The following is a 23,367-nucleotide window of genomic DNA, read 5'->3' as shown; positions in this document are numbered from 1 at the left end:
AGGACACTGATTCCACTGGGAAACGCGGACGGCGCATTTTGCGGAGAACAATTTGTGGTATGTATAAAAATGACTTCCCCCATAAGACAACGCGAGCTCCGCTATGATAGAAAGATAATCGTTCAGCTCGCGTCGTCTATGGGAAAAAGACGAGCATATGATTTCTGTATAGCGGCTGAAGGCAATGCAGAATTCGGCCAGTGATAAAGTACGAGATGAAACCTGTGTGTTATTTTTTAGAGTAACTGAAATATCGCCGCAGTCCACCTGGCGATTGGACTCTGATGGGGGAAACAAGGACAGGAGAGAACCCAAATCTACATCTGCACCTGCAAGGATTTGGGCTCTGATGTTGTTCGTCACTGGAGGAGGTTCTGCGGCAACTGCATTCGGAGGGGCTGGTTGAGGAGTGGCTGAGAAGAGAGAGAAAGGAGATCGCACTTGGAGAGGGTTAAAGGGAGGGAAAGTCGGGGCTGTGGCCGCTTGCGGAGGCATCCTCGCGCAGAGATCGGCCCCAGGGATAGATGGAGGAGGGATGGGAAGAGCATAGTGTGGAAGGGGAAGGGGAAGGAAATGCGCCGGCGATTGACCGGCTAACGGAGGCATCCTCACGTTAGGGTGAGCACCTGGCGCTTGGGAAGGAGGAAAACTGAAAGAAGTAGAAGGGAAGACAAACATTCGGGGATCATGTGTGAAAGTGGAATTGCAGAGATCTGGAGCGTGAGGTACCACGGTGGGAGGGGCTGAGGGGAGTTGACCCGGAAAAGGTTGGCGCCCTTCCGCGACTGGATCAGGGGCGCAGCCCAGGCTAGCGGAAGGTCTGCGATGACGTGGCGTGGGGGCGGGGCCCGGCGCTGCAGGCGAGGAAGGTGTAGACGCTGCGGGACGAGCGATCGGGGCCCGGCGGGCCTTGTTCGTTTGAGTTGATGGGTTTGGAGCTGAAACAGAAGGGTGAGAAGATTGTAAGGTAACATATAGATTAAACAATTCTGCTTTTTTCATCCTGCGGGAAAAATTTGCGTCAGAATTAATTAAGGCTTGTCTCAGCCCCTTAACTGTCCACTTCCCTATGGGAGGGATGTTTGGGGGCACTGAAAGGTGGCAAGGCGCGGAGGAAGATGATGAGGAAGATGATGAGTTCCTCGCTGGCGGTGGTGAGGGGAGTCTTCGGCGTCTCGGAGTACGCGGAGATGATCTGGAGAGCCGGCGTCCCCTGTTTGAGGATGTTGTTAGCTGCTGGAGAGGGAAAGGTCGCTGGAACGGGGGGTTGCGATGGAGACACCTCCATGGTGAAAGACTCATCGTCGGAGGGGAAGAGCTCTAACTCGGACATGACGGCACGAAGGCGGAGTCCGATGCTGAGAAATGAGATCATGAGACGGGAGGTAAGGGAAGGCTTTATTTATACTGGCTTCTTCTTGTGCTGATTGGATGATTACCTGAACATGCTCCTCCCGAACTTTGTTACATAAAACTTCATTTAATAAATGATCGTTGCGACGGAAGCGAATCAATCAAAACTAACTTTAACTGGAAAATAACTTTATTAAAGAACCGCCATAAAGCCAAAACAATCTCTGTTACCTTAAATTATACGTTTATCTCTGTAAAGCTGCTTTGAAACAATCTACATTGTTAAAAGCGCTATATAAATGAAGATGACTTGACTTGACTTTAGGGGTGGTCCGGCCACAGCGAGACTTAGGCCCCTCCTCTTCCTTTCTATCCTTTGACAAGGAAGGCTTCTGAGGCTCAGGGTCCAGCGTAATTTTAGGCCGGGGGTCCTGTCGTTTTGGGAATGGGAAGCGCTTAGCTGGCGCCAGGCACTGTTTAGCTTCAGTCACTGGGTGGGGCTGAGAGACCGGCGGTGCTAGTTTGGCTGGCTGCTGGGTCGGCGCGTTCCTGGGGCAACCTGAAGCAGAGCTGGAGTGTTTGGGCAGAAAGTGTCACATGGCCTGTGAAGACTTCTGTGCTTCTGTGAAACGCTCAGCTAAGCCCTTCACCGCGGGACCGAAGAGGCCGGTGGTAGAAACTGGGGAGTCCAGGAAGGCAGTCTTGTCCTTTATCTCCATGAGATTAAGCCACAGGTGGTGCTCGAGCACTACCAGACTGGCTATGCTTCTTCCAAAGGCCTGGGCGGTGGTCTTTGTGGCGCGCAGGGCCAGGTCAGTGGCGCTGCGCAGATCGCAGAAGGCCACAGGGTCCCGTCCAGACTCGTCCATGGATCGGAAGGAGTTTCGTCTGGAGCACTTGGAGGACCGCCATAGTGTGCAGGGATGAAGCAGCTTGACCAGCGGACGCATAGGCTCGGCCAGCAAGAGCTGAAGTGGTTCTGCACGGCTTGGATAGGTGACTCACTTTAGACCTCCATCCAATGGTGGTGGGCGGGAGAGATGCGCCTCTAGGGGGGGTAGTTTCTCATACCCCTTTTCCTTGCCGCCGTCGAGAGTCGAGAGCTTTGCAGAGGCGGAAGTGCGTAGACGGGCCGAGTAGGGGGCGCGCCATGACTTCGTCAGTTCGTCATGAACCTCAGGGAAGAACGGCGCTGATCACTGATGAGGGGCCTGCTGGTGCACTGGCAGGAACCATTCCTCTAAGCGATGCCGAGCTCTTCAAGGCGGGAAGCGTCCTGATAGTTAAAGAGTGAGATCGAGGCCATGCTGGAAATGGGGATTATAGAACAGTCCATTCTTTAAAATGAAATTATTGTAATCTTAATATATAATTTAAAATATAATTTATAATTCAAGCGATGAAGGATTTTGAAAGTCTGACAGTAATCAGTGTTGAGTACTACTGTAAAGTTAATCCTACCTGTTTTAAATGTTTGAAAATGATTAATAGTTGAAACATTCATTAGAAATTTAGAAAAGTAACCAAAAAGTAATCAAATGTAATCAGTTACATTACTTTAATAAAGTTTATTGAAATATTTACACTACTTATTACAGTACATTTTAAATAGGGTAACTTGTAATCTGTAACCTATTACATTTCCAAAGTAACCTTCCCAACACTGCCAGTAGTGAAACATTCATTGAGGATCTAGGCCCTCTATAGGAAACAATTAAGCTTCCAAGACCTCTCTCTTCTTAACCCTTAAAGACCGATACGGCCGCCCGCGGCATAAAATAACTATCGTTATGAAATGTTTAATAACTTTTGAGTCGCTAATCCAATCTGTATGCTTTAAAATGCACCGTAAAGATGAGATTCTCAGCTTTCCTGTGTTATCACGGGTGTCTCTATAGGTCATTCAGTGGCTCCGTAGAGCCGGTGATTGCGTCATCAAAATCTGCAGCAGTGATTCGTCAAGGAAACACATGTGGTTTCTTTCTCTGAGCCAAACAGGAACGATTGTTGATGCTTAGTCCCACCCCCATGCCCAGATTCGTCCAAACGGTCATCAACTCAACCAACAAACATAGTGATTGGTGATTTTAACAACCAATCACGTTTCTTTATACATTTTTAACAAACGCAATGCATTAAAACTACGCATGAAAACTAACGGATGCAAAGTTTTTGACCATAGCGCAAAACACGAAAGAGCGCAAAACACGAAAGAGCATAAAACACGAAAGAGCATGAGTATGTAAAAAAAAAAACAGCAGTACAAATCGGAGGATGTGTTAGAATTGATTTTTTTAAACGAGTCGTTAGACCTGGTGGAACCTTCCGATTCAGAAGATTGTTTGAATCATTTGCACTGTTTATTTATATTTAGTTTGTGAAGATTATTTGCATTATTTGTTCATTAGCACTCAGTATATTACCCTCAATGAACCATTTCTTCATTTGCACTGTTTATTTCTTTTTGTATTTAGTTTGTGAAGATTATTTGTGAACCATTTGTTCATTTACACTCTGTAGGCTATATTGTATTGTTAGTATTTATATTGCACAGTTGTCACTACTTGTTATATTGTTTGCATTTGTTGTTCATGTTCAAATTATAATATAATTGTCTGAAGAAAAATGTTTGCTTCAGTGTTCTGTTGTAATATAACAACTTTTCTATTTACTTTACTTCCTGAACTTATTTGGACACATCTACATTGTCAGAAAATGTAATACACCTGTTTTTACTCAAAAACGCCTAGAATAATATTATAATAAATGGCTATAACTTGCTGAAGGATTGTTACATGTAGACAAAATTTCATCTGGAAGTCTAAAACAACCAAGTCTAACTTTCTAAAAGAAAAAAACAAAACTTCAGGAAGTTCTGTTTGAGTTCACACTGAAAACACCACATTTTTTGCTGCCGTTTTTCTTAAAATCCTGTTAATTTAATAAATTCTCTGACAAAAGAAATGTAAAACTGGGACTTTAAATGAGCTAGCTGGAAACTTTAGGTTCTCCTGTTTAAAATGATATATGGCACTTGATGCTTGCTGCTAGAATGGGTTAGAAAAACAAAGAAAAGTACAGGTGAGTCAGGCGCCCCAAAAATGTTTTAGGTCTTTAAGGGTTAAGCCCTATTGCTCATAATCACCTTTTTCCACCTTCAATGCAGGATGGAAGTTTTCAAAGTAGGTTAAAATGCTTTAAAGCTACACTGTGTAATTTTTTTTGTTGATTCTTAGCAAAAAACACTTAGTTCTTTCAAAAATATATGTGCTCATTAATGTATATTTACTTCTTTCAAGTAATAAAGTATTCTCGTAAGTTTATAATCTGCCATTGAAAGTACATACGGGTGAGGGGTTCGAATGCCAGTCGCCATGTTGCCCCTCCATCTTGAAACTACATTAGCCAAAGAGGGACATACCTGTAAATTCAAGCTTCGCCTTTCGCGCTTTACACTCAGGGACACAGAGACGAATGCGAGGGGGAGATTACTCGCGACTGCCGGCAGATTTGAAAGATTGCTGAAGATGGAGGATCACGCCTATTTTCGAGGACATGTAGCAGAGTCGCCAAGGAAGCGAAAGAGAGAATTAAAATGTCAGCGCGACAGGCAAATCAGCAAGACCAAAGTCAATATTGGAGTAACTTTTCCCAGATGGAAAGAGCTCGAGGAGCAAAGATTTTAAAACGGACACCGAAGTTGCCTGCTTTCTTCTCGGCAGGTAATTCAGCCTATTTGTGTAAATTCGAAGTTCTCTTACGAGAGGTTCTCTCGTACTGCGTAAGTCTTACGCTACAGGAAAATCTTTTTTCCGCGAGATACTGAAGCCAAAAAATTATCCTTAATTTTTGAAATAATGTAAAACGCGTTGCGGCAGCATGCAGACACAGGCGAGACGGCTCGCGCGCCTATTGGCTCGCCCAATACATCACGTCCCGCCGAAACGGGCGTGGCCTTGGGCTATAAATATAGCTTCGAGAGGCTAGCTAACTGATTTTTCATCTCTTCAGCGAAGCTCTCGCATCGATTGATCCGGAGAGAAGCCGCGCCGTCTGAAGGAGCCTTTCAGCGGGACGAGTCGACACTCTGAAGCCGCTGGCCGCGCCACCTTCAGTCGCCTTCCTGCTGCGCTATCCGGCGTTATATCCTTTCTCTGCTTCTGTGTTTTGTGTGTGTGTGTGTGTGTGCTCGCCGCGACACACACTCTCATTGCACTTTTCCTGAGGATCACGCAGCTCTCGCGCTCGCTGACGGCGACTGCCCTCACTGCGAGCTAGTTACTGCCTATGGTGACTCTGAGGACTCACCTGGCATCCTTCTCCGAGACTGCACCCAAACACCGTTTCTATGGTTCCCGTGCGTCACTGGCGAAAGGAGAAAAGAGGGTTTTATGTCCCGCTGCGGCCGGGCCGAATTACATTTCTCACACATTTCTCATTCCCCTCTGAAGTTCAGGCGACTGGAAATGTCAATATTGCAGTGAGCGAGCCTGTTGTAATACACGCACGCCTGCAAACAAACGCCAGCATGTTGACACTCTCTGATAATACGCTACTCCTCAGACTACGGGGCATGCGAGTATTGAACTATTTGGACGATTGGCTGATTCTAGCTCAATCACACTCTGAGCTCATAGAGCACAGGACCATTTTACTCGAACACCTTGAGAATCTGGGTCTCAGAGAGAAGAATTCTCTGTTCCCCAGTCAGATAATATCTTTTCTGGGCACAGAACTGGACTCGCTGTCTATGATAGCACGACTGTCACCACAGCGCGCCCTGGATATTCAGCGCGCAGCAAGCTCTTTCCGCTGCGGCGCGTTTGTCCCGCTCAGAAAATTTCAGAGGATGCTGGGTCCCATGGCCTCAGTATCATCAGTACTTCAGCTGGGTTTGCTTCACAGGCGCCCGCTACAGTTCTGGCTGAAAGCGCGAGTACCGCGCCGAGCGTGGACCTCCGGTCTGCTTTGTCTCAAGGTCAATCAGACATGCATTACAGCTCTGTAACCTTGGATAGCAACCGACTGGTACCGATCAGGTGAAAGCCTGGGGACTTCCTCGAGTGTGAGGGTGGTGTCTACGGACGCATCCACCTCGGGATGGGGAGCGCTGCTCGAGGGCAGACCGTTCTTTGGCCAGTGATCAGAACGGGAGAAGCTTCTGCACATAAACTTCCTGGAAATGCTAGCAGTAGACAACGCGCTGAAGCGTTTTTTTGTCCCCAAATATTAGGGCACCACGTCTTGGTCCGTTCGGACAACATGTCAGTGGTGTCCTACATAAATCGTCAGGGGAGTCTCAGATCCCGAAACCTGCACAGGCTGGCGGAACGCCTCCTGGTGTGGGCTCAGCACAACCTGCGCTTGCTGAGAGCGGCGCACGTGCCAGGGCTCCTAAATATAGGACCAGACAGGCTGTCCAGGAACAATGTTCCGACAGGCGAGTGGTCTCTACACCCACAGACAGTCCAACTGCTGTGGAAGAAATTCGGCAGAGCGAAGGTAGACCTGTTTGCGTCTCAGGACAGCGCTCACCGTCCGGAATTTTTCTCCAAGAGCAGGAACGCGCTGGCTCACGTTTGGCCCCGCTGCCCGCTCTATGCTTTTCCCCCCGTCTCTCTCCTGCCCCAGGTGATAGAACGGATCAGGGAAGAAGGATGCTCAGTGCTACTCGTAGCGCCGCTCTGAAAAAACCAACCCTGGTTCCCAGTTCTGATGCAGCTAACAGGCACTGCCCCATGGCCAGTACCAGTGAGGAGGGACCTCCTCTCTCAGGCGAAGGGCTCGATTTGGCATCCTCACCCAGAGCTGTGGTCCCTTCATGTATGGGCCATCAACGGGTACCCGCTGACCTCCCAGAGCGATCACGCAGGCTAGGGCCCCGTCTACTCGACGGCTCTATTCCTCGAAATGGTCAGTGTTCTCCAGCTGGTGCACAGCTCGTGGCATGTCACCCTCAGACTGTGGGGTAACGGAGGTTCTCTCCTTCCTACAAGAGCTGCTGGATAAGGGTAGGACCCCCTCCACGCTCAAAGTTTACATGGCGGCCATAGCAGCGTTTTTCTAAACCAACGCTTGGTCAGTCAATAGGAAGGAACGATTTAGTCATCCACTTCCTTAGGGGAGCTAAGAGGCTGAATCCTCCCAGACCTCCCTCAGTCCCTGTATGGGACCTTTCTACGGTGTTGGAAGCCATGAAAGGTGCCCCATTCGAGCCTATTCAAACAATTGATTTTAAACACTTGTCTTTCAAGACAGTGTTTCTTCTGGCTCTCGCTTCAGTGAAGCGCATAGGGGACTTACACGCGTTCTCAGTAAGCGCGACGTGCATGGAGTTTGGGCCAAATTACTCAAAAGTTATACTCAAACCTAGGCACGGTTATGTTCCAAAATCCCTCAATACACCGTTTAGGGCACAGGTCATTTCCCTGTCAGCCCTACCGGTCCCTGACGAGGAGAGAGACGCGAGCTTCCTTTGCCCAGTCAGGGCATTAAGAGCTTATGTGTCTCGCTCGTCTGCCTTCAGACAGACGGAGCAGCTCTTTGTTTCGTTCAACAGGCGTTCTAAGGGACTGGCCGCGTCGAAACAGAGCCTATTCCGATGGACAGTCGATGCTATAGCGCTGGCCTATACCTCTAAGGGCTTGCGGTGCCCATTAGGTGTCAGAGAGCACTCCACGAGAGGTATGGCCTCGTCGTGGGCTTTGTCTAGTGGGATTGCCTTGCAAGATATCTGTATGGCGGCGGGCTGGGCCTCCCCGTCTACATTCATAAGGTTTTATAACCTAGAGGTTCCCGCTTTGCAGGCTAAGCTGCTTTCGGTCTAAAGAATCGGTACTATCTGCCCCGATGTTTTCGGCCCAGAATACTGAAACTGCTTGAGCAAACGCTCGCTGATTGATCGCGCAGCTCTATGGGCAGTGTGTAAGACCCACTATATTCGTCAGTCCAGGCCGGAGGTCGCCCTGACTGTATGAAACAGCATCAGTATAACTGCTCCTTATAGGATGTTATATTTTACAGGAATGATGCTATTCTAGCCACTCTTTCCTGGACTCTCTGTGAGTCCCTTATGATCATGTACTATATGAGCCCGGGCACTTGCCCTTGGGGCTTTGGTGCTGGATCTTAGAATGCACGGCATTTTACACTGTGTTCCCCTAGCGTAAGACTTACGCAGTACGAGAGAACCTCTCATAAGAGAACGTACTCGGTTACTAACGTAACCTCGGTTCTCTCTAGAGAGGGAACGAGTACTGCGTATCTTGCCGTGCCTGCACATGCTCTGGTTCGCTTCGGTGATAAAAAACCAGTTAGCTAGCCTCTCGAAGCTATATTTATAGCCCAAGGCCACGCCCGATAGGGCCTTATCGATAGGCTGCTGCAGTTGTCTCAGGGCAGCCAATAGGCGCGCGAGCCGTCTCGCCTGTGTCTGCATGCTGCCGCAACGCGTTTTACATTATTTCAAAAATTAAGGATAATTTTTTGGCTTCAGTATCTCACGGAAAAGAGATTTTCCCCTAGCGTAAGACTTACGCAGTACTCATTCCCTCTCTAGAGAGAACCGAGGTTACGTTAGTAACCGAGTACGTTTTATAGTTGCTTGTCTAACCATAGCATGGTTGTGCATAACGCCAGAACGACCTCTAGTATAACTTGCGTTACTTTTCCTCACGTCAATGGTGAAAAGGTATTGTTTACCTTGTAACATAAATCTGTGATGCAACGGATCACAGGTGATAGTTTTAAAGGCGCAATTGGACGAAGTTGAACCGGAAGCCATGTTAATCTTGAAATAATACGGCCACTGTAGGAGTTAAAACGCCCTCGAAATTGAAAGGAACAGAAACTAATATTCACTGGGAAGTCATATACAATTTCACCGCTAGATGGGGGAAAATATCACACAGTGTAGCTTTAAAGACCTCATCTTTGACAGTACATTTGCTTAAATAACTATCACAAAAAGTCTTACAAAATCATAGTTTTCCAAAAGTACCACAAGTCAGACAGACTTTTGTTAAGATACTTGTATTAGACTTTCCATTTTTTCCATTGACTGTTAACATTCTCATTACTCAATGGCATGGTCTCTTGCATTTACAAGTTAATAGCAGGTCGGGCACAGCAAGTCTGTGTTATACATTCAATGTTGAATCAAATATAATTATTTATAAAGATACTTTTTGTAATGTCTATTTAATGCTCTTATCTAACACAATATTGACTTAAAATTATTGTTTGTGGGGTAATTTCAATGCCAAGGTAAGTCACTTGGGATAAAAGTATCCACCAAATACAAAAATTCAAATATGCTTTAAAGAAAATAGTTATTTGCCTGAAATTAGGGCTGTTGCGATGCAATATTTTAATATTGACAAGCGAACAGCAGAGGAAGGAAATCAACTGCAGAAACCACGGCAACCGCAGTGTTCACTTTTTTTTTTTTTTCATGAGCCTATTAACTTGTTTTACAATTCATCATTGTGCATTAAATGTGGAATAAATTAATAATTAATATAATAGTGTTACGAGTGTCATTTTCCCGCCAACTGTAGCCTGTAGCCTGTTTAGTTGATTTTGATTAAGACTGAAGCAATGGCAGGCACTCTTGTCGCAAAACTTAATGTAACGTTGCCAGTTTGGGAACATTTTGGCTTTCAACCGAATGAAAAGGGTGAGCCAGCAAATTTAGATGAGCCAATATGCAAAATCTGCCTTACAGCCGCTGTTGCACAGTATCTAGTTGAGGAGATGGTTCCATTCAGGACGGTGGAGAAACCTGCATTCAAGTCAATGCTTCAAATACTTGACAAGCAATACGAGTTGCCGGGCAAAACCTACTTTTCAGAGACTGCTGTGCCGAAAATGTACAACACAGTAAAGACATATTGTAAAAAAATGGGCATGTGTCACACCTTGGACTTTTTTATTGTATTTTATTGTTGTTATTCTCTTTGTATACTGTAGCGCTTTGAGTCTAAGAAAAGCGCATTAGAAATAAAAATGTATTATTATTGATAAAAAGCGACCTTATGAATGTCGACTACTTCTCTGCCACAACTGATCTGTGGTGAAGTGTCAATATGACTCCTTATAGGAGTCTAATGGTTCATTATCTAAGCACGGACTGGAATCTTAAGTCATGTTGCCTCGAAACAGTGTTTATGCCCAAGAACCACACGTCCGACAATATTTCGGAAGCTCTCCGGCATGCATTTGAAGAATGGTCCCTGGATGAAAAGAACAAAAGAAGCTGGCCTGCATCACTACGGACAATGGGGCCAACATTGTTGCAGCAGTAAAAAAGTTAAACTGGCCGTGGCTGAACTGCTTTGGTCACAATTTACATTTGGCAGTGACAAACGCAATGACAAGCGTCAAGGACCGCACGGCCCTGAGCAATGGGCATGTGTCACACCTTGGTCAGTGCCTTTTCTCAGAGCTGGTTGAAGAGAAGAGATCTAATGAAAGCACAAGCGGAACTTCAAATCCCTCAGCATGGCCTCATACTAGTAATTATATAATTTATTGATCATGTTATTATATAGGTAATAAATAATAATGAAATAATGTGAACGAAACAATAAATATTAAACAAAATACAATTACAAAATTACAGTTAGAAAATACAAAATTGCAAAGCCTTGTCTGTTGCTGGATTAAATGTAGGCATATTTTTCATTTAAAAATACATATTGTGAAATGAAAATTACTACAAAAGGTAGGATATGGGGGAAAATGGGCTAATTTCAGCTCAATGTAACGTCCAGCAACTCTGTTTGTGCATGTTTAGGCCCAATTATTTTGCTGTCGGGATTATTTATATCTATTTTTTGTTTAGTAAAAATATATTGAAATGAATAATAATTTAAAATGTAGCCTATAGTTTATTTTTGTTGTCTAATTAAATAACAGATATTGCCGTTGGCTAATTTCAATTCAACGATTTAACTGCCAATACTGTTACTCTGTTCAGGACTGCGCTACAAAATGGGGCACAAAACAGAAAATGGTGGAGAGAGTTTTGGAGCAAATCCTGGCCATCAGAAGAGTTTTGGATGACTGGCGACACCACCATCTAAATCCAACCTGGCAGGATATCGCTGTACTTGAGTCCATGAACGCAGCACTGAAACACGAGGCTGAGTTTATGGATCTGCTGTCTGGCGAGAGTCCTGAAACTCCTGACTGAAGATAGGCAAAAACCATCAAACGAGGATACCACCTTAACATCGGACATGAAGCGAAAAATATGCAGTGTTCTCCAGGAGAAGTATGAACCAGTTGCCTTACAAAAACGTTTGGCAAAGGCTTGTGGTGATCATATCAATGACACTGATACAAAATCGCACTCATCGAAGAGATGAGGATGAACGGAGCGCTGCCAGTACATCAATGGTTGGAGACGAAAGGCAAGCGGTGGTGCCACCTGCAGCAAAGAAAAATACTTTTGGAGACCTGCTGAAGTCACGGACAACCTCCGGGTCAGCGTCCATACCTAAGAGAGCTCAAGCAGATAACGAGCTCACACGCTACCTGCAGGAGGAGCCTATTGACTCTAATGCAAATCCACTGTCCTGGTGGCACGATAATCAGTGTAGATTTCTACTGCTTTCCAAAGTCGCGCGCAAGTACATGTGTATTTGTACAACGAGCACACCATCAGAAAGGGTTTTCAGTTCCGCCGGCAACATTTGGCGCTTTTCCACTGCATGGTTTGGCTCGGTTCAGCTCGACTCGGCGCGGAACGGTTCGGCTCGCTTCGCTTTTCCACTGCGTGGTACGACTCGACTCGGTACGGCACGGTTCGGTTCGCTTTAGCTCGGTTGCTTTTCCACTGCAGTTAGTACCGCTTCAAAGTGGGTGGGACTGATCGTTATAGTTGCCGTCTCTACTGCCATGACATCATCATATTAAATGCAAATTTTTCATTCCGTGTTTCCCCATCCGCTCCTCGGCAACCAACGAGAGGAACGTCTGCACCTCGTCCACTGACCACGATTCAGCCATTTCTTTTTTTAAGTTTATACTCTTTTTTTTTTTTTAAGCAAATACTTTTAAAACAGGCGCTACAGCGTTGGCTGTTGTCTACTGGCTATTTAAATCTAGCGGGTTTAGTGTCTCGTGTCGTAAATACAACCAGCGGGTAGTGATGATTATGTCTGACCAATCAGTGATCTGCAGTGTTTTCACGTCACATTTTAGTATCGGTACGGTACGCTTGGAACCTCAACAGAGGTGGTACCATTTAAAGCGAGCCGAAGCGAGCCGTACCGTACCATGCAGTGGAAATGCGCCATAAGTGAGCCGTACCGAACCGAGCCGTACCGTACCATGCAGTGGAAAAGCGCCAAAGCGTGCCGTACCGAACCGAGCCGTACCGTACCATGCAGTGGAAAAGCGCCAATTGTTACCGCTCTGCAATCCTCCCTGAAACCACATAAAGTTAATATTCCTGTAGCTTTCCTGTAGCTCAGTGGTAAGAGCATTGCGTTAACAACGCAAGGTTGTGGGTTCGATCCCAGGGGATTGCACATGCCTATGTATAAATGTATAGGATAATGCAATGTAAGTCGCTTTGGATAAAAGCGTCTGCCAAATGCATAAATGTAAAATGTAAATGTAATATGTTGGTTTTCCTAGCACGAAACAAGGACATGATAAACGAGATCTAAATCACATTTGTTAATGCTAAAGTAATATTTAATTTATTTGCTGTATTTTCATTTACACTTTGTTTTCATGTGACACTTTAGAATTCTTTTTTTATTTTTTTTATTTTTTTTATTGGATAGGACGTGTTCTTATTGCTTTTTTTATTTAGAATATATAGATTTCTTTCGTTTTTCAAATTGGAAAAGGCATGTTCTTATTGTTGTTTGGCATTTAACAATAAACAAAGCAAAAATATATGCTTCATAACAATAACTCAACCATAGATATTTATATGCACTAAAATCAGGATAAATAAGGTTTGCAAATTACCGCAAGGGAAATTTCCTTACCACAACAGCCCTACCTGAAATTCTGGATGAGCAGAGCACAAAATAAAACAAGAAAGAGAAAATGCTTTCACTAAGCTTCTAGTACAAGTACCTTTCGGGCTGTCCCTGTCACCTTACGTCTTCACTAAAGTCGCAGAGGCTTGCCTTTGCCCTGTTAAAGGGGTCATCAGATGCAAAATTCACTTTTATATGGTGTTTGCATATAAATGTGTCTTTGCAGTGTGTGGACACAACCACCATAAAATAAAAAAATCCAATCACTCTTTATTTTTTATCCTCAAAAAGCCTAAACGCTCTCAATAATCAAGCCGTTTGGATTTTCTGAGCAATATGATGTCATATTGCTCATGCTCCGCCCACGACCACCGACGGACTGTCCCATGTTAGCATATTTCCCCCTCAGCCATTTGTATTCTGTCCACCAAAGCATCACTTTATGTGTCTTGTGTCGACAGGCCCCATGGAAGAGAGGGGTGGGGTGAGCAGTTGCTCATTATCATTTAAAGAGACATGCACTGAAACGTGTCGCAGTGAACAGAGCTGTTTTTGAGGAGGTAAAAAGGGTGTTGCTTTACACAACCATTGAGGAAATTTAACCAAAGTTGTTAAATTACAAACTTTACATGAAGACCCTAAAGAATCATACCAACTTGTGGAAAATGGGCATCCGATGACCCCTTTAACCCTTTAGGCGCCAGAGGTTTTTTCCTAAAACGTTCAATTTTGACATCTTAATTTCAAAAGGCTATATCTTAAAAGTGATAAAAGATAGAGACTTTCTGTAAATTAGAGAAATATTAAGGATGACCCAAAGTTTATGTAGGGATTACATTTTCCCATCTAATTTGCATATTATGACGTCATATGGTGGCGGTCATCTTGGATTATAGAATTTTTATGGTTTTTGTTGATGTTTATTTGGTTGTTTTTTTGTTTTTTAGCTGACAAAGACGCACACATCACAAGGACATGAACACACAAAAAAGAACACATATTGTAGCCTACACTACTAAATGGTCAGGGAAATAGATAGTAAATCAACAGTGTAATAAATGGCAGACAAAAACAATTGTTGCAGGGCTTTTGCTGTAGAGATAATGATTCCCTATTCATCCAGGTGACATTTCTTGTAGTGTTTCATGGTGTGGTCTTGCGATAGACTCAAGCGGGAAGGAAGTCGACCGGAAGTTGAAGCCGGCCGCGTGCCACCATCTTGTAGCAGAACTTCACCTGCTGTTAGCATCCCATTGACTCCCATTCATTTTGGCGTCACTTTGACAGCGAATAACTTTACATCTGAGGCGTTTGAAGACTCCATTTGTCCATTATTTATTTCTAAAGAAACACGACAATGTATAAAATGCTCCATTACCTTGTAGCTTACGTTATGGCCCCGTAAAAACAGTTTTTATAAAAGTAGGCTAACGATTGCGTCATAACCACGCGACTCTCTGTCGCACAGTAGAGAGATTACCGTATTGATGGGAGGAGAAGCTCGCGGGCAATCGGGGAGACGTGGAGGCAAAATTACAAAATAATTAATCAGAATACATAGCAAAAGTTTATCCTACTCCTAGCTCGTGGACACCTCCTACTCACACTCTCCGTCTCTGCAAGATTCGGAAGGGAATGATTCAGATTTCTCATGCCACAGCCACTAGAAGACAGACGGGTTGCTCACGTCACATCTACGTCGTCAAGCTCAGTTTGAGTCTGCGCGTCAGGAACGGAAGTCCTAAAAAATCGCTGAAAATGGGCTTCACTTGCCTCAATTGAGTTCCAATGAGATGACTCTGTCCATTTCTTATACTGTCTATGGATAGACTATGCATAATAGCCCCTCTGCCCCGTGTCACATCGCCTCTTCTCCTGCTACGAGCAGCAGCGCGGGCGCGGCCAGATCTGCCTCGCGCGCGCGCCGAGTGTGCACAGCTCGGACTACTGTCATTGTCATTGCGACTCCCCACCCTGCCTCCACGTTGCCCCCTAACTGTCCTATGAATACTTCGACCTCGTCTAACATACCCAGTGGCATTAGACAAAGTCTCCACCACAATACTGTCGCCGCGATTGCGGAGAGGCACACGGTCACCATGGCTAGTGCGGTAAAAATCTCCCGCGGCCGCCTCTTTCCCCACAACACTAACATGCCTGCTAACTTCCCGATGAACGCTCCGACCCCGGGAAACATTGTTCCCACCACTGACATTGGGCAAAGGACCATCTAACGTTATATTGGGCAAAGGATTCACCGTTTGTGCTTGGTGTAGGGCTATACTTTCACTTTCAGAATCACCGTCATTTTCTGAAGGCAGATAACGTTATTCCCCTTCAGAATCAGGGTCCGCGAATAGAAGACCCAACACTTCATTGCGGGTAAGCTTTATTGATGCCATTAGATAATAATAATAATAATAATAATCTAATGCAAATACTCGCTGACGTTGACAATATTGCTCTGATAAAATGGCTCACTCGCACACTAGCTCCGCTTTTGTTCGCACTGATTCAATGCGCTCTAGCTCGAATATTTTGTATAGAAGCATGACTTTTTTTTGAGTCGGGGATGAAGTATGACATGTCTGCCAACTAGTGGAGGGGAGGTCGAACGAAATTTGACACCCTATTTGACAAAATCGGCCGTTTTATTCAGTGCCGCATCTTGTCGAGTAAACTCGACCGTGGCGCCCAGAGGGTTAAGGTAAGCGGGCATTTGCATTCTCAACTATCTCAATGCCTGGCTGATCCTAACACACTCTCGAGATTTTTTTGTGTGCACACATGGACATGGTGCTCAGACACCTCAGACGTTTGGGACTTCAGGTCAACTGGGAAAAGAGCAAGATCTCTTTTCTCTGGATGGAGATGGAGTCTCTATGACAACACATCTCACAAATTAACGTGCTCAGTCGATACTTAACTCCAGAGGCTAACAATTTCAGAGGCTCCTGGGGCATATGGTGTCCTCAGCGGTGGTTATGCCGCTAGGGTTGATGCATATGAGATCGCTTCAACATTGGTCACAGGCTTGAGTCCCGAGATGGGCAGGGCGCAGTGGCACATGGCCTTTATGCCAATTTGTCGTCGCTTTTTCAGCCCTTGGACAGACCTTGCATTTCAACGGGCAGGGGTTCCCCTAGAATAGTGGTATTCAGATGGCAGACCGCGGTCCGGTTCCGGACCCCCACTTGGTTCCAGGACATTGCGCCATTTTACAGTTTCTACAGCTAAATTCAGCAGCGCTGAAAATAGGGTTGGACCGATAGTCCATCGCCGATGGCTGACAGACATCACGATGTTGAGCCGGTATCGTGATTTCCACCCCATCCACCCCCCTTTCATGGGTACGTTTAAAATATTCTAGCTGACCCCCGTAATTTTAGAACATTTCCCCTTATTGTTTCCATGGCGATGCGTCATGCTTGTCACATGACTCACCGCCACCAAAATAGCGCTGTATGACAGATGCTTTTATTTCCTTTTTCCTTTTTTATTCAAAATATTCACAAACTTACTTACCATGTCATCAAACTTCTTATATTCTGATTCTCAAATACGTGTGAGTGTGTTTTTTTGTTTAAAAACCTTTATAAAAAACAGTACCAGCTGTTTTCTGAATCAATTTTTTTTTTTTTTTGTAGCGAAGCTCTATTGTTGATCAAGTTGTGCCGTAGCGTCCACACAAGCTACATTTTCCCAAGCATTTCTGAAGTTCAAGCTCAAATCGGAAATACAACTGCTTAGGATCACTGATCCTAGATCAGTAAGTGACGCCACCGTCGTACACGGACCTGTGTAGCCGACAGAATACTTCCGTATGACAGCGATTTCTTCTTCTTCGTGTTTTACGGCGGTTGGCAACCAGCTTTTTGGTGCATTACTGCCACCTTGTTCTCCGGACGGTGACATCACGTACCAAGCCTTGGGCTGACAGGCGAGAAATTTACCTGATGGAAAGATGGCAGAGGGTGAGGACAGAGAGGAAATGATCCCGAGGGGGAAGTTGCCGTGGCCGTACCTCGAAAAGTACATGATACTGATTGAGACAATAGAGAAAAATAATGTTTTCAGGTGCTTATTGTGCAACCCCCCAAAAAGAAGCTGCTCTCAACTTAAAAGAAATCAAACACAAATTTGAGAACATACATTCATGTGATTCCCGAATAAGCTAGCTAACACAACCATCACAATTCAGTACGGTCTGCAAACACCAGCTAGCAACTTGTCAACAACTAACCACTAACTAGCTTGTTGGCAGAATTTTTTTTAATTAGGTTTCCCCTTATTAAAAAAAATTAAATTAAATTGGTAACACTTTACAATGTTTCATTTGTTAACATTGGTCAATTAATTAACTAACATGAACTAACAATGAGCAATGCATTTGTTACTGTATTTGTTAACGTTAGTTAATAAAAAATACAGTTGTTCATTGTTTGTTCGTGTTACTTCACAGTGCATTAAAGGTGCAATGCGCAAGTCTCTGATTTTTTGCAGACTATGCCCCCTCTGGCGACAAGCGAAACTGCAACCAGACATAGCCAGGTGAGCGTGAACGCGCATGACATCACGCCCAGTCTCAAATTCCGTCCCGAATCCCTCTTATTTATTTTACTGTACAGGATTATAGAGGCAATCGCAGTGATCAGAGAAGGGCTCATTCAGTCCATCAGGCAATTGTTTAAGCATGTATGGGTTAGAAAAACGGGTATTTTTAACATGAAATGTTGCGCATTGCACCTTTAACTAATGTTAACAAATACAACATTTGATTTGAATAATGTATCAGTAAATGTTGAAATTAACAAAAATTAATAAATGCTGTATAAGTGCAGTTCATTATTAGTTCATGTTAACTAATGTAGTTAACTAATGATCCCTATTGTACAGTATATTGTTACCATACAATTTTCAGATATTGTACAGAAAGGGAAAATGGCACATATATATTAGTGTTCCTCGTGCCAAATAGTTTTATGGATTTTTGTATTTGTGGATTTTGTAATCTGGGACAGCTCACACTGAAATCTGGGACGCTATTTCTTGTCTTAAAAATAGTTTAATTATATTAGGGATAGAATCTTCAGCAACCCGAGCTTTATCATTTGTTCACCTGTATTATATCTTTTTTTTATTTGTTGAACTTCAATTAAATTTTTACCCTTAAATGGGTTTGCGAGTTTTTTGTATTTCCTAATTCGGAGAACAGAGCCCCAAATCCCAAATTACAGTGCTTGACATCATACTTGCGGGTTCACACACCTCTTTAATGTTAATTTTTAGTGATCTCCGACTGGCGAAGTCGAACATCATTAGTGCCGACGTGAATAATAATCTTAGAGAATTTATGATTAGCATTAGCCAGCACTTTTAAATTTGCTTTGATGTCAGGCACTCTGGCTCCCGGCAAATTCAACAGGATTCAAGGGCACATTCAACAGGATTATCAGTGGGTGTTTCACTGAGTGGGGAGAACCTGTTAAATGTTGTAATCGGAACTAAAGAGCAGTGTTTTGTCCCGCGACTACAGCATCTCATGGTCACCCAGCTGCCCTGCTACACAGGCTCTACAGCCGGAACCGAGCAATGTACAGTTCACTAAGCTAGTCGCATCCAAAGCAGTATCTAATGCCCTTGTACTCTTACTATCCTTGATTAAAGTTTGGATGTGTGTCTCTAGTTCTCCCTGCATTTATCACATGTAAAGCCCTCACCGTTGACAGAGAAGGCTATACTATACATGTGACACAAAGTAAAAGTGACAATAACAGGAGAAGACATTACTTACTGTGTTTGTTGACTGGCCCTACTTACCACAGTTGTTTAATAGACTCCTAAAAGCCGGGACCGCCGGATGGCAACAGGTAAAGAAAACTTTCAGAGGCAAATTGTGTTAAAGAGAAAAAGTTTATTCTCTTAAGCCTGGAACACACCAAGCCGACGCACACGAACTAGCGCTGATGAAAGCTGACTCTGTTGTCGCCTCGCGTCGGGGTAAAAAGCTCCACTTGAACACACCGAGAGAACTACAGCCGACTGTCAGCTAGAATGCGCGTTATGCGCCTGCGTGTAAATGAGACAGCTGTCTATTTCTGCAGATATATTCGTCTATATTCGTCATTCAAAAAGGGAAACCGGCGCTGCCGGCTGCAGTTACACAAACCGTAAACAAAGCAGTGCGTGCTTACCGTTTTGAATATCAATCCTGCTAAACACTGTCTTTATTCCACTCCTCTCGTGTTAATATTGAAATATTCGCCAAGGAACACTCAGATAAGATGACATATCATTAGAACAGCCTTCTATCTGTACCGTTTTGACTTTGCTCGCTATTTTGCTATTATTCTCGTGCACTGACTCAGTCACTAAGCTGAACAGCCAATCAGAGTTCCCTCTTTCACCGACGGCCCGACGCCCAAAGCCGACGAGGACCAATTTCAGCCGACGGTGCGGAAACTGCCCGACGGCCGACCGTCGGCTTGGTGTGTTCCAGGCTTTAGAGAGGTCTGGTCAGGTCACCACAGCAACCTAGCGACCGGAAGACAGAACCTAATAGACCTAAAGAAGCATAGGCTTTTTATTGTCTCCATAGAGTTTACTCCTCCTTCCCAGTTTCTGTAACTTTCCGTACTGATAACCCCAGATCTAGCCGGTTTGGGTTGGCTTCTATCCCCCCTGGGCAGGCCAAATTGTTCTTTGTCCCTGAGAAGTCAAAAGGCTTCCATTTATGACTTAATTAACCTCCTGCTCCCCTCCTGATGAGGATATGGGGCTTCACTTTATTACTGAATGACCCCTGTATTCTCCTGGCTGAAACATTTCTCGAGCCCAGGTGTTACAATCTCCCCCTGCCCATCTGTTTTATTGCGTCTGTTCTTCCCTGTCTTCCGTCAGCTGTTAAGACACTCAGAGAAATACATGATTTGATGAGACCAATAGTGGTATCAGACAAATGAAATACAGAAATACAGAATTTTCCCACAACAGCAGGTTAACAGGCTAGCAAGATACTAGCATGTTGTGCTAGCAATAACGATTTAGATAAAAGCTAGTGATGTCAGATTAATGTGATGGGCAATATTAGACTATATATAATATATGTTGATGAGTAAGTTATATTTAGCAATATAAACAACAAGGAATTATAGTAAATAGAGATTTCAAAGCAGAAAGCTATACGGAGCTTACAGACGCAAACCAGCAGCAAGGCAGACAGGCAACCACATACCTCTAACTGAGCTTACTAGTGTAGTGATTTTTTACTCCCAGGTTGTTAACTGAATGTTAAACTATAACTATTTGTTAGAATGATGATAATTATGAATAAGAAACCTTATATTAGTATTAGTATTAGTATTACTATTACTTTTGAGTAATTGTTATTTATTTATTGTCTTCTCTGTGCATCTTTAAGGTTATGACGCCCCTGGCCAAGGCCCTTGACGCACTACAACCCGATAAAATGGCCTACACAGGAGTATTGATGCCAACAATCTCAATTCTTCTCGATAGAATGGAGCAGATGAAGCATGAGGCAAACATGCATCACTGTAACACACCATGTTGTGTCAAACCTGAAAGCAGAAGTAGACCTGCTTCAAACTCAATATCAAGATGATCACATGCAGACAGATGGAGAGGACCCAACTGATGATGGCGATGAAATGGATACTTCCATCACTCAGTTCTGAATGAAGTAGTCAGCTACTTGCAATCTACCGAAACCAACCTTGTAAATGCATTCCAAAACCTGCCGATGATGAAGAAAATCTTCCTGAAGTACAACACAGGAGTCCCTGCTAGTACAGCTTGTGAACGACTCTTTAGTGTAGGAAAATACATTTTCCGACCAAAGAGAAACCGTCTTTCCAATGCAAATTTTGAAAAGCTTATTTTGTGTCGCGTGAATAAACACCTCTTGTTAAAAGTATCGGGGTCCAGCCTTGCTACCTCTTGATATGTGGTGGCAGAAACTTGTTTCCATGGAGAGAGATATATCTCTTCCACACACACACACACACACACACACACACACACACACACACACGCACACACACACACACACACACACAGGCTCACACACACACTCACACGCACTCACACACGCACACACACATCAAATGTTATTTTTTTTTTGCCATGTTGGTACTGTTTGAAGCATGTCTTAATTATTTTGCTACTGTGGTTCGAGCTGAGTTGAGTTTTAAAATAACGTCTTGGGTTACGACTGTAACCCTTGTTACGTCCCAGGTCTAGGGTCCAGGAGAATAACATAAATAACTTCCGATACAACTGACTTCTTGTTTCTTTCTCTTTTATTACTTTGAAACAAGTTGTTAAAATTGGAAAACAGCAGCACAAGACATCAAAAAGAGCAGTGTTTTGTCCCGCGACTACAGCATCTCACGGTCACCCAGTTGCCCTGCTGCACGGGCTCTACAGCCGGAACCGAGCAATGTACAGTTCACTAAGCTAGTCGCATCCAAAGCATGGGCTCTTATTAGCAGAGGCAAAGGCAAAGGCAAATCGTGCGCCTCGTAAGCTGAAGAAATAGCCTCTACTATCCACCCGCTGATAGTTTGTTTGGAAACAGGGGAACCCTTCTTAGGTGACCCAAAACACACAAGTAACAGATCCGACTTTCTCCAGCCCGAGGTTCTTCGGACATAGACCTCCAGGGCTCGGACCGGGCATAATAGGTGTAGCTTCTCTTGCTCATCCGACACATGCGGTGGAGGATGGAATGCCTAAAGAATTACAGACCGTGCCACATTTGTGGGCACCTTAAGTACGTAGCCAGGTCGGGGGTGGAGAATAGCTCTCACTCTGCCAGGAGCGAACTCGAGGCAAGAGGGAGCAACAGATAGTGCCTGCAGGTCGTCCACTCTTTTTAGTGAAGTAATAGCGAGCAGGAAGGCTATCTTAAAAGATAAACATTTCTCAGAAACCTCGTCCAATAGTTCGAAGGGTGCCAGGGATAACCCCTCAAGAACCACAGCCAGGTCCCACGTCAGGCCTCATCCTCCTAGCTCCATGAAGGAAACATACTATAAGTGGGTGTCTCCCCAAGGTGTCAACCCCTAACGGCGTGTGGAAGGCAGCTATGGCCGCCACATAGACCTTAAGCGTGGATGGGGAGAGCCCGTCAGAGAAACGACTCTGGAGGAACTCCAGCACTGAAGCCACTGGGCAGTTAACTGGGTTCAACCGATGTTCTCTGCACCATAAATTGAATACATTCCATTTTAATGCATACAGTTTCCTCGTGGAGGGGGCTCTAGAGTTTAAGATGGTCTCAGCAACCTCAGTTGAGAGACCAGCATTTAAGAGTTGATCCCCCTCAGGGGCCAGACCCATAGTTTCCACAGCTCCGGTCGAGGGTGGAAGATTGTGCCCTCGGCCTGAGAAAGAAGGTCCCTCCTGATCGGGATTTGCCACGGAGGTAGCAGTTATGATGCAAGTAGAGTTATGATGTCCGAAAACCATACTCGGGCCGGCCAGTACGGGGCTACTAGGAGCAAGCAGATTCCGTACCTCCGGACCCTCTCTAGAACCCCTGGGAGCAGAGCGATCGGGGGAAATGCGTACAGACGTTGCCTCGGACCCTGATATGGTTGTCTAACCACACATGCATAATGGAATTGTACATATATTTAAAAGAAATATTGCTTATCCTGAGTTACACACAAATGTTGGTCTCTTGGTGTGTGTGCGTGCGTTGGAATGTCATGAGGCTGTAAAAGTCACTGGGAGTCCACGCTGAACTGGGGGGGCAACAGACACCCCGGCGCTGGTGAATTACCCCTTAAGGGAGTAATATTTAACCAAAGCTTGTCTTCCTAAGGACAAAGAAGATGTGTTCGATACCCTCATGATTCACTTAATGTGAAAAGCATCTGGCCGGACGCCATTGTTGCTACATAATTCCCCCTTTTTGTTAGATGAAGACCGGGGATGGACTTCATCGAACAACAAATTAGCACAATGGATGACAGGTGAATCCTGA

General features: G+C 44.6%; 1 protein-coding gene across 1 annotated transcript; it reads left to right on the top strand.

The window, feature by feature from the left end:
- Positions 1-1,128: 1,128 nt before the first annotated feature.
- LOC309511550 (uncharacterized protein) lies at positions 1,129-21,392 on the top strand. The gene is made up of 2 exons (XM_082186832.1): positions 1,129-1,385; positions 20,776-21,392. The coding sequence occupies exons 1-2, from the start codon at positions 1,131-1,133 to the stop codon at positions 20,977-20,979; spliced, it is 459 nt and encodes a 152-aa protein (XP_082042958.1). The 5' UTR covers positions 1,129-1,130; the 3' UTR covers positions 20,980-21,392.
- Positions 21,393-23,367: the final 1,975 nt, after the last annotated feature.

Source organism: Leuciscus leuciscus (assembly GCF_965113295.1).
Source record: "Leuciscus leuciscus genome assembly, chromosome: 12".
Lineage (NCBI taxonomy): Eukaryota > Metazoa > Chordata > Actinopteri > Cypriniformes > Leuciscidae > Leuciscus > Leuciscus leuciscus.
Note: the sequence above shows the minus strand (reverse complement) of the source record. Positions and strands in the feature narration are given on the sequence as shown.